The following is a 13,353-nucleotide window of genomic DNA, read 5'->3' as shown; positions in this document are numbered from 1 at the left end:
TCGACGCGCTTGTACGAGCGCTGCCCAACTGCGAGGCTCAGAATAGGTGGAGAACAAAGAGGGGCTGCTGGCTTTGGGGTCAGAGTGGGGGGAAATGGCAAACGGGCAAAAACGATGGTGCAGGATGACGGGGATTCAAACACGGCCATCCAAGGCTGTGCTGAACGTAAACGTGTTTCTTCCCTCGGCGCAACGTGCCCCTTGTTTGTCCGCAGAGCCCCCGCGAAAGGTTTCGGGCTCAGCGAGGCGCTTCGCTTCGCTCCGTGCGGCGCGGCCGGGGCTGAGCTGCCAGCAGCACGCGGCAGAGCGGCCGAAGGACGCGGGGCTGTTCGCGCACGGACTTTCCGGACGGGCCGTTCTCGGCCGGCTGCGCCCTCGGGCACACCCCCACCTCCTTCCCTCCCTCCGAGGATTAGCGCCGCTTGATCACGCCGCTTTGCCGCTTTCGAGGGGCCGGGGCCGGGGGAAGGCGCTGCGCGGGGCCTCGACGAGTGCCTTGGCGCACGTCCGCGGCGCGCAGAAGGGTCACGTCTGTGCCCCCCGCGCGGGGCTGCGGCCCCGGGGGACGCGGCAGCTGCGCCCGACCTCACGCTCGCTCCCCGACAGCCGTTCAGCGTGCGTTATCCCCACGTACGCCGCTCACACGGCGCGATCCCGGGGGGGGGGAGGGGGCCACAAGGACCAGCGGCCCGCTCGGGGGCGACGAAATTAAACGCGGCAGCGTGGAGCGCGGCGCGTCCCCGGCCCGCGCGCCCCACGCTGCCGTGCCGCCGGGCGAGGCGTGCAGCCCGGGCCGGCCGGGACGCGCACGGAGGGTGCCCGCGCCCCGTGGCTGACAGCCTCGCATCACTGTTTGGGGCTTGGGCCCAGCGCGTGCCTTGGCTCGGCATCGAGGGCCCAGGGCCGCGCCGGTACATGGCGTTCTGCCGCGAGCACCCACAGGAAAACCAGCGAGCAGCCTGAACGGGACTCTTTGTTCAGGCTCTTTTTTTTTTCTTTTTTTTTTCCCTCCCCGCCTCAACTTTTGCTCGCAGCTCCGGGACTCCCTTCCCCCTCGCTCCCAGCTGCGGCCAAGCCTCAAAATAATTGTGGAGCCGTTTGGCGGTGCTCACGGGGGCTGCCGAGACCCCCCAGCTGTGGGTGTGCGGCGGGCTTTGATCACCCCCAAGTCGCCCCGCAGATGTTCAGAGCAGAAATGGGACACACCAGGCGTTTGGAGCAGAGGGAGAGGGGCTTTGCAGCAAGCCCTCCAATTCTCCTGCTGCCTTACATAAAGTGTTTACTGAGCGTGAGGAGGGACAGACCGATGTGTTTTTGCATTTGTCATACTGTACACGGTGAACTTTTCACTTCCTCTGAATCGCTCTCACACACACACGTCTATTTTGGTGCTGTGCACATACAAACACACCATGTACGGCAGGGGTTGGGGTTGTTCCCTGGGTTTGCTTGTTCCAGCCGCAAGCCCAACAAACACGGAGGACCAGCTGAAAAACAAGGACGGGAGGAGGGCTCTGGGGGGGTTCAGCCCCAAGCGGACACCTAATTGTGAGACCTGGGCAATGCCGTGCACCTCAGCACCAAAATGCCCGCCTCTGGCACTTGCTGCAAAGCTGCGACCTTTCCTTGTACCAGCCTGCTGCAGGCAGGACCCTGGCATCCCCACAGCCACAGCGGTGGCGAAGTTTCTCTTTGTGCAATAAAAGCAAAAGGGTTTTTTTTCTGACCGTGCTGACTGCAGCACGTAGGGTGGGCGAGAGTCAGGCGGAGCTCACCTTTGGCAGGTAGCGAGGGCAGCAGTATTTTCAGCACCTTCTGCCATGGTGGGTTTATGTGGCTGGGGCAAGCAGCATTCAAGAGGAGGAAATCTGGCGGTGAGGGCAGGGCCTCTGTTTGCACAGGCATCCCAGGAACTGGCTCTGCGATGCTCTCCATCACGTCCTGCACTGTGAGAGTTCTGCTGTCTGCAATCTCAGCCCCTCTCTCCAGGTAATGAGGAGTTGGCTCCGGTACCAGAACTCATGTATAAACGGAAACAAATGCAAAACACGACCGCGTACTTTTCCCCTTTGGTTTTTGTTACCACAGATTGCTGGCAAAACTGCTGAAATGTGTACAGATTCAATGGCGTCTCAGTTTCAATCCAGATGTGACTGGACTGTGGCTGCTGAGTTTAAAAACAAAAAAACAAAAACTAAAAAATCGTCTGGTAAGTAAGATAATGAAGATGGAAAAATTAGGCAGCTGGATTATTAGGTTGTACAATTGCCGAAGTACAGCGCAGAGCCCATCCCCCTGCTGGCGAGCGCAGTGTTAAGGCTCCGATGGAAAATGAACATGTTGAAATGGTTATGCCAGAAAACAGAAACCCAGTTCTCCTTAAGAACAGAGCTGAGGTACAAATGAAAAACAAGATGATTAAAATGCAAGGATTTAAACCAGGATTAAAATCCGATTTAATTCACTTCTGAGCATAAAGCAACTGTGCTTTGTTTTCTTTCTCTCAGAGGATAGTTTTGATTGTACTTCACTTTACCATTACAACAGCTGAGGTGCCTCAGAGCTCCATTAAACCTCGTTCCCACCTCAACAGCTGACTGTTCCTTTCATCGCATCCTTCCCCTTACCCCCCCATATCAAGTGGTGAAAAGAGAAATGGTTTCAAAGACAGAATTATTTTATTATCACAGAACAATTTAACACATAATAAGGAGGAAAAGGGTTTCAGGGTATTCAGGGTACAGCTTCTGCATTAAAGAGCAATGTGTTACCAGCACTGTGCAGACAAAAGAGAAACAGTGCTGGAAAGAAAACAGTTTCAGCAATACAGGAGCACTGCTGACAAAGAGTCACCCGTGCAGCTGACCCAGGACGGGTCTCATCCTGTCAATTCTCCAGAAGAAGGGCTGGGACTGCAGAGCCTTTCTGACAGGGCCTGGAAGTGCTCTGCAGAGGCCTGGCTGGAGTGGCAGAGACGCACGCTTCCCAGGCAGGAGATAACCTGGGCCAGCGCACAGGAGGGAAACAGCAGACCAACTTACTGGGTTCCCTCCCCTGCCACTCAGCTTTACATCTCCCCTTCTTTCTTTCTTTCTTTCTTTCAGCCCAATCCTGCTGACACAGCTGTAAATACCCTGATAGATGGTGGCGTGTTTTGAAGTTGGGCCAGAGAGTGCCTTTCTTCTGCTCTCCGGCAGCAGAGATCCAGACGTGCTCAGCCCGAGGAGGGAGTGAATCCCAGCAGCTGCTCTATTGGCTTGTACCTCCACTCATCTGCCTCCAGCTCCTCCACCAGACCGGCCAGTTTTTCCATCCGCGCAACTTGTTGATCTGCAAGAAGTTCAAAGGTAACCGTGGTTTGCAACGACACTGCAATTAAACTTTGCAATTAGATGCAAATTCTCAGCTGTCAGTGGGGAACAGAGCGCAGAATCGACCCCACCAAAACTGATTTGAATGCAAACCCACTGTACATGACAACGTGTGCAAATGGTGAGAGGACCTCACCAGATCACACAAGGAAGCAAAAGGGACAGGCTTTTCTGCTTGGGCAATGCTGAATCTGTCTTCTACCCAGCCCTGCCCCTGACAGGGAAACGTGAGGACAGTGAGCGTAAGGAGGCGCAAACAGCACGGAGTTCTTTTCTTTAGCATAAACATTTATGGTACAAAAGAACAGAGAAGTTTAGAGAAAGCCTGGCCTGTATAGAGCCATAGGCAGGGCTGGATGCAGCGCAAGGAACTCCTCCTGCCAATGATGGTCCTTTGAGAAGAACCTGGATGACTGTACCAGAAACGCGCTGCAATCAGAGTGTGCTAACGACAAAGAACCTCAGAGAGGAGAGGCAGGTTGCCTCCCCGGGGTTCCCTGGGACAACTTGTTCTGCTCAGCTTTATTTAAAACCAGTTGTGCGCTTGGCATGCAGGCTCCATTTTCAATTAAATGAGCTGAAGTGGTACAGAGATGAGAATAGCCCTTCTCTTGGCTGCACTGCAAGTTTCATAGCTTGGCAGCCTCTTGGAAAAAAAACAGCCTGGCGGGAGCCAACTTGCTAGCAAAAGGCATAGCATAAAATGTGCACAATTTGTGCTGACTGCAGCCGCAGAGGTTGGGCGCTTTTAAAATCGCCTGTTCTCACTCCACCTCCTGCGACTTGGTATTTTGAGAACCATCAAACAAACAAACAAAACGATGACCTCGATCTTATTTTAAGCCTTTCCCCTTTCCTTCAGGGAGGCAACCAGCGCTCCACAAACCAGTTCCAAAAGTTGCTGCTCATTAGGGTGCCAGTCCACATGGCAGCCGCTCGTAGTTACAGGTGCAGGAGAGCTGGGGCTGTGGAAACGATGTCTCCAAAGTTCAGCTTTGCTTTGCAGCTGAGAAACATGCGATCATGGCCTCACAAGCTGCCGCACACCCTGAGACCTCCTCCTGGCAGCCATCACTGGTGGAGGACAGGAAACCTCTCCGGTCTGAGACAACACATGGAAGTGCCCATTCTAGCTGATGAGAGGTGGAGCCCAGAAAGGATGTGACCCTCACGAAACAGATGGGCTCTGGTGCTGAGCTCTGCCCAGCATCCTGAGAATGAAGCTGTGCAGTTAAGCCTATCGTTCAGTTATCATCACCTGGGCCACAGACACAGATCCTAGGAGGGAAGCAAAAGCTCATGCAAGGCTCCTGGGGAGGGACAGAGCACAGTCAGCCCCACCACCTCACATCACACACTTGTGCAGAGCAGCGCATCCTCTCCCAGATACTTCTGGAAACCTCGCCTGACCCTGGCAGGGCTGTGAGGGCTCAGCAGGGAAACAAAGGCAGCACCAAGTGACTTGCCTGAGGCCAAAGAGGCAGTCAGTGCCGGGCCACCATCAGGTCGTGGGCGTTTCCTGCCCCGAGCCTCCTCTCCTGGCCTCACCTCCTGTGAAGGCAGCGCTGCACAGGGTGATGGAAAAACAAGCTGCGAGAGGCACGGCCTTTTCCCACCCAGGCCGTGTGGGTTCCCTTTGCTTTGCATAGGGCTTGCAAAAGGACTCGCTGGTAGCCTGACTTGGCATTAATTCACAAACTTAAAAGGCTATTCTGCTTTTTTGTGGTTGGCACCCTAGAATATGTCAGCCTCTTAGCTGCTTTTGCCCCCATCTTCCCTGATCGGCGTACAGCTAAAACATAATGTGCTTACCGTGTTTCACTTGCTTTAATGTAGATGCAACCTGATAGCTGAAGACAGACTCACAAAGAAATCTTTCCGAGCCATCTGTAAATAGAAAAAGGGAGGTGGTTTCATCTGTTCTGAGAGCTCTATGATGGAGCAGCCCTAACCAAGCACTGTGGCCAATATTGTTATATTTGAGCTGTGGGTTTCCCCATCTGTCTAGTTTCAGTGCTTTCTCTTGCAGTGAGCGTGCAGCGCCTTGGTTTCTAGGCCTTGCAGTCAAATCCTACCAAGGGTTTCAACTGGGGCGGGCAGGCAAGCAGGTGGCTTTGCTACCTGGGAGCCATCGCTTTTGAGCACGGATCGCTCGCTGGGTGGGAAGCAACCACTGCTACTGTGTCAGCAGGTCTGGTCCACCCAGCCCACGCTTCCTTCCTGGGGAGCTTCCTGGGGTGCAAAGGGCAAGGAAAGGAGGGCGGGGGGGGGGCAGTGCTGCCCCACTAAGTCTTGTGCAGCCAAGCAGAGAGCAGGAAGCAGTTCTGCTCCCTTGGAACTGTTGCCACGAGGAGCTCCACTCACAGGCATGAAGACGGCACGCAGCTGTACGACATGTACAAGGCCAGAGGCAGACAGCCCCACAGGGAGCTCGCTACAGCCCAGCTGCTCCCATTCATGTGAAGCAGCACGGGCATGCTGCTCGTGCACCAACTTTGGGAGCCCTGTGGCTTGAGGCCATGACTGCAGCCGCTGGGCTCCAGCAGCTGCCGCATGCATGCAGCAATGACAGTTGCAGCCAGAGAGGACATGTGGAAGATGCGCTACAGAAGAAAACTCAAAGCTCTCCCTTCATTTTTGTGTACAACACCAAAAAGCCAGCAACTGAAACTTGTATGTGCCAGCAGCTTAACCGCCCAGACATGAAGTGCACTGACGCCTCCTTGCTTGAATAAAACCATTCTGGGTTTGGAAGAGAAAGGAGAATGGCCAGGAATGGCCATTCAGGATGGATTTCCATCAGGCTGGAAAATCCCCTCTGCTGCAAATGGCTGCTTGAAAGGGACCTGTGTTGGCTCACAGTAAGAGGCTGTGACCCTTCTACAGGCTGCTGAAACCCAGCACCTGTCCTCATGACCAGCAGCAGACCCAGCCAGCCACACACACCTGATGGAAACTGCAAAGAGCTGCGTTACTTGAGCCCTCACCTCCCTCGGACATGTGGAGAATCACACTCTGCCATGGCATTTTGGTTCTAAGTCAGTTGAATAACTTCTAGAGTGCTGTCAGGTTGGCACAGGGGCTTTGCTTTGCTTTTAGTAAGGCTGCAAATCCACAAATACTGTTACATTCCCCCCATCAAGTAATTTTAATCTGTTTTTAAATAGAAGCTAAGCTAAGCAGGAGCTGGCAAATATTATGACAGCCTCTGAATCCCTCAGTGCTCAGACACTTGTGTCCTTATAATGTTTTATGATTTCCCGTGGGCATAGACCATAACCCCGCACAAGGGATTTCGAATAACGTGCATCTTACAAGTTAAATCAGTTAAGTGATCATGCAGCAGCTGAGGAGTAAAGCAACCTGGTATACAGAGCTAATTGTGTGCCAAGGACTAATGTGGCTTATGCCACTTCCTTTTCCAAAAAGGACTGATTTAACAACAAGTGAATTAGTTACAGTGGCAATAAAAATCAGTCAGTTAGCAGGGATTTTCGAGGAGGGAACAGGTATGCAGCTACCACACGAGCAACTGCCTGAAAAAGGTATGAGTGTTATCACCTGTTATCTCAGAATGAAGAAGCTAAAGTTTCCTGTGACAGGGAGAGTGTACAATTGCTGCTGCCACCCAAAATGGATTGGTCAGCCCAAAATAAAATCAAGTACATGCCGCTCACTATAAAGATGAGGAAGAGCAGCAGCTCCAAGGCTGAGGGGACAGATGGACTTCTAGCACCAGGCCTGGACAACTAATCTGAAGTTGAGTCCTGGGTGAGAAGAAAGAATTGAGCTGCACCACAATCGCAATATCCTCTCTTGCAAGCTCTCAAAATACTATGTTAATGCTGCGCCATTTCCAAACATAACCAGAGCTGCTCAAACACTCTCATTACCTCTGTGGGAGACAACTGCTTTCCCTCTCCTCTGATTCCCCATTTGCTTCCAGCCCAGCCATCCAGCCTGCGCAGCTCTCAGGAAGAACAGTTGCCTGTCTATTTGCTAACGTGAAGCGCTTCATTATTTTAATTTGTTTTGAGGACTCATTAAGTTCTATGAACAACTCTTTAGTCATAATTACTTCAATAGACTGGCATACGGACTCTAATGTGTAATAAAAACAGCGATTACAACGCAGAGCTCAGTTCCCAGCTGTCCTGTGCTGCCATGTCATGTCCATACCTAGGGAAACCCAGGCATGTCTGAGCCACAGGTCCAAGGCCAGCTAATATGGCCCTGTAGAACACCGGGGGGGGGAATGTGCTCAGCCTCCAAAAGTCAGGAGAGAGGTCTAGTCCCGATTTGCTGCTGAATTTGTGCCGTACAGCAGGAGGCATGCCTCCAGCTAGGTCAAGGGTCCTTATCATCCCTTCGTGCTGCTCACGCAGATCTCTGCAGCAAGGTCTCAGCTCGGGTTGAGAGCCAAAACAAGCCTTGCATTTCCTGGCTAGCAGGGACACAGGCTGCCTTCTGTACTAGCCCAGTCCAATCTAACCCCAGAACTTCTTTTGCCAAGAAAAATACTCCTGCCACAGCTATCTTTACAGTAATTCCTGTCCGACTTCAAAGGATCAGCTAACAATGAGCAATTAATGCTGTCATGTTCCCTTTCAGGTGGATCATTTCCTTGTCTGAAGCACTGTCACGGACTTAAAACTGAGGTGACTGCAAGAAAAGTCACTTCCTCACAATTGATGGGAGGCAGGGAGAGCCGGAGCCATGAGGCGGGCCATGGGAAAAGGCACTGTGACAGGGCCTGGCCCTGGAGCTTCCTTCCTCCCTCTGGCTTCTGCCAGCCCAAGTCTGAGTGGGCCCTGGGGTCTCACGCTTGTGGGGAAGGAGGAGGTGCAGAAGTCAGCCAGCGCAATCACCTTCCAGCATCTCCCCGGCTCCCTTGGGGTAGGTGAAGAGGGCCTTTCGGGGCGGTGCCAGGTCTGAGACGCTGAAACCAGATCCTGTCACAGAGCTGCCGCTGACTCCGCCAGCTGAAGAGGATGAAGAGGAGGCGGCCATTTCACCCCGTCCCAGCCTGCAGCCATGGAAGGGAAGCAGAACACAGTTAGGAAGGGCACCTCAGCGGCAAATTTTCCCACTTCTGGGCCAAGACATCAGTGCTAACGGGTACAAATAGGACTGGCAGCCTCATCCCAAACACCCACAGGGGCAGGAAGCTGGCCACAGGGTGCATGTCCTGGCCTGCGCACATCCGCTCCGGCTGCACCGCTGGAGTTCCCCAGCGCATCGCAGCGGCAGGGCACGTAGCCAGGCACGCCTGTCACGGCCGACTCCAAAGCTGGCCACTGAGAACGGCTGCAGCTTCGCACCCTGCTTAGCCACAGGCAGCTGTCACACCCCACAGCAGCAGACCTAAACGGTGGGCAGCCCTCGGGCCGACCCTCGTGGCGAGGGGCCTGGGAATGTCACGGAATTGCTGCAGCACATAAAAATAACCCCATGCAGGTCGCTGACCCAGCTCAGCGGGCCGTCAGCTGCTTGGCTCTGCTCCCGCTCCCGAGAGCCATAAAAAACTTCTTTATTTTGGCCTCGTTTCCAGGAGCACAAACACAGAGAAAGCCCAACTCCCTAATAAAAGCTGGAAGCCCGCGGGACTGCCAGTTCCCGTGCACATCCTGCGTGAAGCCGCACCGCGCCTGGCTGCAGCAACAGCGCCCTGCCTTGCATCAGCGCCTGCCTCGCGTCAGCTGCCCTCACACCGTGCCCTGGGCCTCCTGCAGCAGCAAACAGCGCCTGCCTGTTCAGCACAAGGGTGGTGGCTGCTTGCCTGGCTTCTTCTCAGTCTTTTTAGAGCGACTGTCTGTTGCTGCATTGGTGGGAATGGGATATTTAGCACTTGTCAAATACCTCCCTCAACGCATAGAAGCCACTGCTGGGCTGTTCTACGTGACAACACTTGCTGCTCCCGCACAGTGCTTAACACTGCTTCCCTCCCCACTTCAGGTATTTCTGCTCAGGACTTTTTGGCAGCCTCTTTTATGTATCGTTGAATCATACAGTGCCCTATTGCACTAAATATTTGGAAGAAATTCTTTACTGTGAGAGCGGTGAGACAGGTGAGCAGCCAGCCCACAGAGTGGTGAATGACCTCCCCGGGGCGTTCATCGCCCGCCATTTTGTGTGTGGGACGGAACTGCCGCATGCGCCGCCCCGCCCCCTGCCCACACTCCTGCCCAGCACGCAGCGGCCTCCTCGGCGCCAGTGCGCCTGCACCGCGCGTTCCCTGGGCGGCACCCCCCCCAAACCGCCGCGCATGCGCCCCACCGCGGCCCCTCCCCGGCTTCCGTAGTGAGCCGCTTCCCGGTGAGTGCGGCTCTTGCCGCCGACGCTCCGCTCCCGCTCGGTCGAGCGCCCTCTCGCCGCCCGCCCCCTTTCCGCTTTCCTCCCGCTGCGAGGCTCGGCGGCCCGCTCCGGGCCTCACCTGGGCGCCCGCACCGCTTGGCGCAGGCGGCGCGCGTGATCGCGCTCGCGGTGCATGCTGGGCGGGGAGGGCGGGCGGGCGCGCGCTGCGCGCGGCCCCAACCAGTTTCCTGTGGGGGAGGGGGCGGTAACCTTGGCGACGGCGCCGTCGTAGGGCGGGTTCGTGAGTCGCTGGTTCTGCGTGTGTGGAGGGGAGTCTGGGGGAATGGAAGCCTTGTGGCGGCGAGCCCCGCGGCTCGGCATGCAGCGCGCACGGGAGCCTCGGGAGCGGGCTCTGTGTCTACCCTGGCAGTTCCGTGGTAGTGCTCCCACAGACACTCCGACGCAGGGCGGCGTGCTGCCGGAGCTCTTGTTCGCTGTCGGGAATCTGTTCTAAAAGCGCCTGGGCAAGCGGAGTTGTTGCATGTGAACGTTTCAGTGACGTGTGTAGTCTTGAGGTCTGACCGACCGTACTGCTCGCCCTGCTGCGTGTTTTCCACAGCGAAAATCAGCCCGTGTCTCTCTGGAACACCTCCAGGATCCCCTACGTTTGTCTCAAACTCGCTGTATTTTTTCACAGGGAATCTTGTTTTTTGTATTTTCTGCGGGGAAAAAAAGCATCACGTAAGCTCTGAGAAGCACAAGGGTCACACAGAATGGTGCACTGATGTGATGTAAAAATGCTGTACGGGGCTTACGTGGTTTTTAACGTTTTAATATCTTTAGGCTGAAGGGAACTTGGGTGCCCGATGTCCTGTAGCAGGGCAGCTGGAGGGGAAGCTCAGCTTTCCTCAATAGAAATAAGGAAGGGCCCGCAGAAGGGCAACACAGCTGTGAGGTGGAGCAGGTGTCTTATGGGGAGTGGCTGAGGGAATTGGGACGGGTCAGTCTGGGGAACAGAGGAGACGTCATCACTCTACAACTCCTGAAAGGAAGTGGTGGTGAGGTGGGGGTTGGCTTCTGCTCCCAGCTAACAGCAAGAGGGTGAGAGGTGACAGGCTCAGGTTGTGCTAGGGGAGGGTCAGGTTGGGAATTAGGACACGTTTCTTCTCAGAGTGGTGGTGCATAGGTACAGGCTGCCTGGGGAGGTGGGGGGATCACTGTCCCTGGAGGTGTTGCAAAGCTGTAAAGATGTGGTACTGAGGGACGTGGGCAGCAGTCTGGTGATTGAACGAGATGACCTTAGGGGTCGTTTCCAACTCTAATGATTCTATGCAAAAGGACAATGGGAGACATGCTGGGTTGGTTGGGCACAGCCCTTGTAGAGCTGCTGGATGCTGGCAAGGTTTGAGGAGCTCAGGGATACCTCTCAGGACTCACCCGCCCTCACACAGCTGCGTGTATTTTTGCAGCTCACTGTCCTTGGAAGAGCAGTGTGATGGATGTCCTACGGCCCACCCTGGTCAGGATCGGTGGGCGAGTGTATAGGAAGAACATCATTCACGAGCGGGTCCAGCAGCAGCAAGAGGAGGAGGACTTCTACACAGGTGTGGTGCCACACGGGATTGCTGTGGTGGCATGGGGACAGAGCTGACACTTGGTGTTGCCTCTTGTGTCTGTGTGCATGAGGGCCTGTCTGTATGATGGAATGAGCTGTGAAAAGCAGAAAAAAACCACTTTGTGCTGGGTGATCTCTATGACCAAAGAATGGATGTAGGCATAATTACTCAGTATGAATTTGGGTGACTGTGTTGTTGGCTGCTGATCACTTTTGCTGGCTCTGAATGATCTCTAGTAGAGGAAAAAAAGCCACGCCTTCACTCTGTAGATCTGTTTTTCACGGGTTCTGCTTCACGTTGTTATCTTTCTGCCTACATGCTTGTTGTAATTCTGTGTGAGTTGCAGACAGAGAAAAGTCCCTTTGCTATCTTTCAGAGAGAATAGTGGCCATGGTGTTTCTCCTTTCCACCCTGCCTTTCAGTACATGAAACAAAGCAGTTATAAGCTTCCTGCTACCCAGATCCATCCCTGTATGTGAGAGGAAGCATAGAGAATCCCCCCAGCCTCTTTCTGGAAAGTGTATTTGATTTTGACAGGCACAAATTTCTAGACCTTTGAACTGAAACTTCCTCACCTTTTATTTTTGTTCTTCTGTGACTTGTAAATTTCTGCTCCAGTGTCTCCGTGTGTTGTTGGAGAGCAGGAGAGCAGTGCAAAACTTGGAGGAGGGCATTCCCACCAAGCTGTTACAGCCAGGATAAAGCCTGGGCTCTGAGTACAGGTTCTGTGCACCTCCCAAGCAGGCAGATTTTGAAGCAGTCATTATGGTTTTTTTTTTGAAACTGGTACAAGCTGAAATAAAAAGCAGTTAGTTGCAGCAGAGGGGAGTACGTCTGTTGCTTTCTTCAACCTCAGAGGAAGGCTGTGAGGCTGTTGTCCTACATACAGCGCTGCTTTTCCTGGTAGGGCCCAATGACTGTGCGGATGAACCATGCGATGCCTTTGTGGTGGAAGAGACTGAGAAAGGCTTCCAGTGCAGAGTGGAGGTTCCCAGCCCCTTATACAAGTGAGCCTATGGCGTTCTGGTTTCTGTGAGTTGCCTTTGACTGGGGAAGCTTTTCTGTGCAGAGTATATTTTGATGGGGTTCAGAGTAAGGTTCTGTGTCTGTCATGCTTCTGGGAGAGGAAGATTGGCAATGCCTTTCTAGTGCCATGCTTGACTCGTAGCCTTTTTGTGGCAGAGACAGCAGGTGGTGCTTTCTGGCTGGTAGGAGAGTGTTTGAGCATCTCTTCCCTTGAACATGAAAGTGTTAGCGAGAGTGGAAGAAAAGGAGAAAGAACTGGGGTGAGCAGCCTGCCAGGGCATTTGTGGAAGCTTTGAGAGAAAGCACATGCACCTGGAACTGACTGTTGACTCAGATCTGATATTGACTGGGAAGCCTGCCACATTGCAAGTTTTATCCAGTTAGTTTTGACAGTTTTATGGATTAAATACTTTTACTGAACTGCAAAGAAAAGGTATTCTGTTGTTCTTTGGATGCTGGCAAATGACTATCTTGAGCAACGTACCAACTGGGAAGTGTTGTTAGCTCTTTGTCTGGGGTTATTGGGGGAAAAAGTGAAAACGTGGATGGTAATGCTGTGGCAGGATGCTGAAGCAAGTTGTGAGCCACTGCCTGTCATCCCGTGGCCATGGGCTGATAGCAGCCACAGGGCCTGCATCCTGAGCTGGCTGCATGCGTCGCTCTGGCATGGACATGTCACACGTCAGGGGAGCCACTGGGGCGTCCCTGGTGGTGAGTGGTCCAGCCATGCTGTGCTGTTCTGCTTTTATACCTCCAGGTACATAATAGGGAAGAAAGGAGAAACCAAGAAGAGACTAGAAACAGAGACTCGAACCTCAATCAGCATTCCCAAGCCTGGAGTGGAAGGAGAAATTGGTAAGTGTTCTTTCACTGGCTCTTCCATGGACACGATTTGAGCAGGGAGGAGGAATAGGAGGTGTTTTCCTTTAACTCCTGCTTCTGGCCCTGACTCTCTTTATAGCCCTGGGAAAATCACCTTCCTTTTCTCTTAAGCATTTTTTCCTTGACTGTAAACCTCTATAAAACAGAGTAAGAATCTTGAGGGG

At 53.7% G+C, this 13,353-nt stretch overlaps 2 protein-coding genes across 11 annotated transcripts in view; one reads left to right on the top strand and one right to left on the bottom strand.

The window, feature by feature from the left end:
• Window positions 1–2,659: 2,659 nt before the first annotated feature.
• ANAPC16 (anaphase promoting complex subunit 16) lies at window positions 2,660–9,956 on the bottom strand. The gene is made up of 4 exons (XM_085229679.1): window positions 9,805–9,956; window positions 8,240–8,397; window positions 5,184–5,258; window positions 2,660–3,330 (listed from the first exon to the last, which is right to left on the bottom strand). Exons 1-4 carry the CDS (start codon window positions 9,858–9,860, stop codon window positions 3,215–3,217), a joined length of 405 nt encoding a protein of 134 aa, XP_085085805.1. The 5' UTR covers window positions 9,861–9,956; the 3' UTR covers window positions 2,660–3,214.
• ASCC1 (activating signal cointegrator 1 complex subunit 1) overlaps window positions 9,542–13,353 on the top strand; it is a 27,455-nt gene continuing 23,643 nt past the window's right edge. For 2 of the 10 annotated variants that reach the window (XM_085229664.1, XM_085229660.1), the window contains exons 1-4: window positions 9,542–9,686; window positions 11,135–11,269; window positions 12,189–12,313; window positions 13,065–13,162. In XM_085229664.1, coding sequence (XP_085085790.1) covers window positions 11,165–11,269; window positions 12,189–12,313; window positions 13,065–13,162 — 328 coding nt within the window. In that variant the 5' untranslated portion in view covers window positions 9,542–9,686; window positions 11,135–11,164. The other 8 variants (XM_085229657.1, XM_085229659.1, XM_085229665.1 and 5 more) reach the window with 8 other exon arrangements.

This window comes from Meleagris gallopavo, chromosome 8, assembly GCF_905368555.1.
Source record: "Meleagris gallopavo chromosome 8, MGAL_WU_HG_1.1, whole genome shotgun sequence".
In the NCBI taxonomy this organism is placed as follows: domain Eukaryota; kingdom Metazoa; phylum Chordata; class Aves; order Galliformes; family Phasianidae; genus Meleagris; species Meleagris gallopavo.
Note: the sequence above shows the minus strand (reverse complement) of the source record. Positions and strands in the feature narration are given on the sequence as shown.

Bases quoted from the DNA above. Each gene is read 5' to 3' on its own strand.
- ANAPC16 (XM_085229679.1), bottom strand. From the start codon at position 9,860: ATGCACCGCGAGCGCGATCACGCGCGCCGCCTGCGCCAAGCGGTGCGG. The intron at 8,398-9,804 runs GTGAGGCCCGGA...CCATGGCTGCAG, and splicing joins CAAGCGGTGCGGGCGCCCAG to GCTGGGACGGGGTGAAATGG. The intron at 5,259-8,239 runs GTGATTGCGCTG...TTCTATTTACAG, and splicing joins AGCCGGGGAGATGCTGGAAG to ATGGCTCGGAAAGATTTCTT.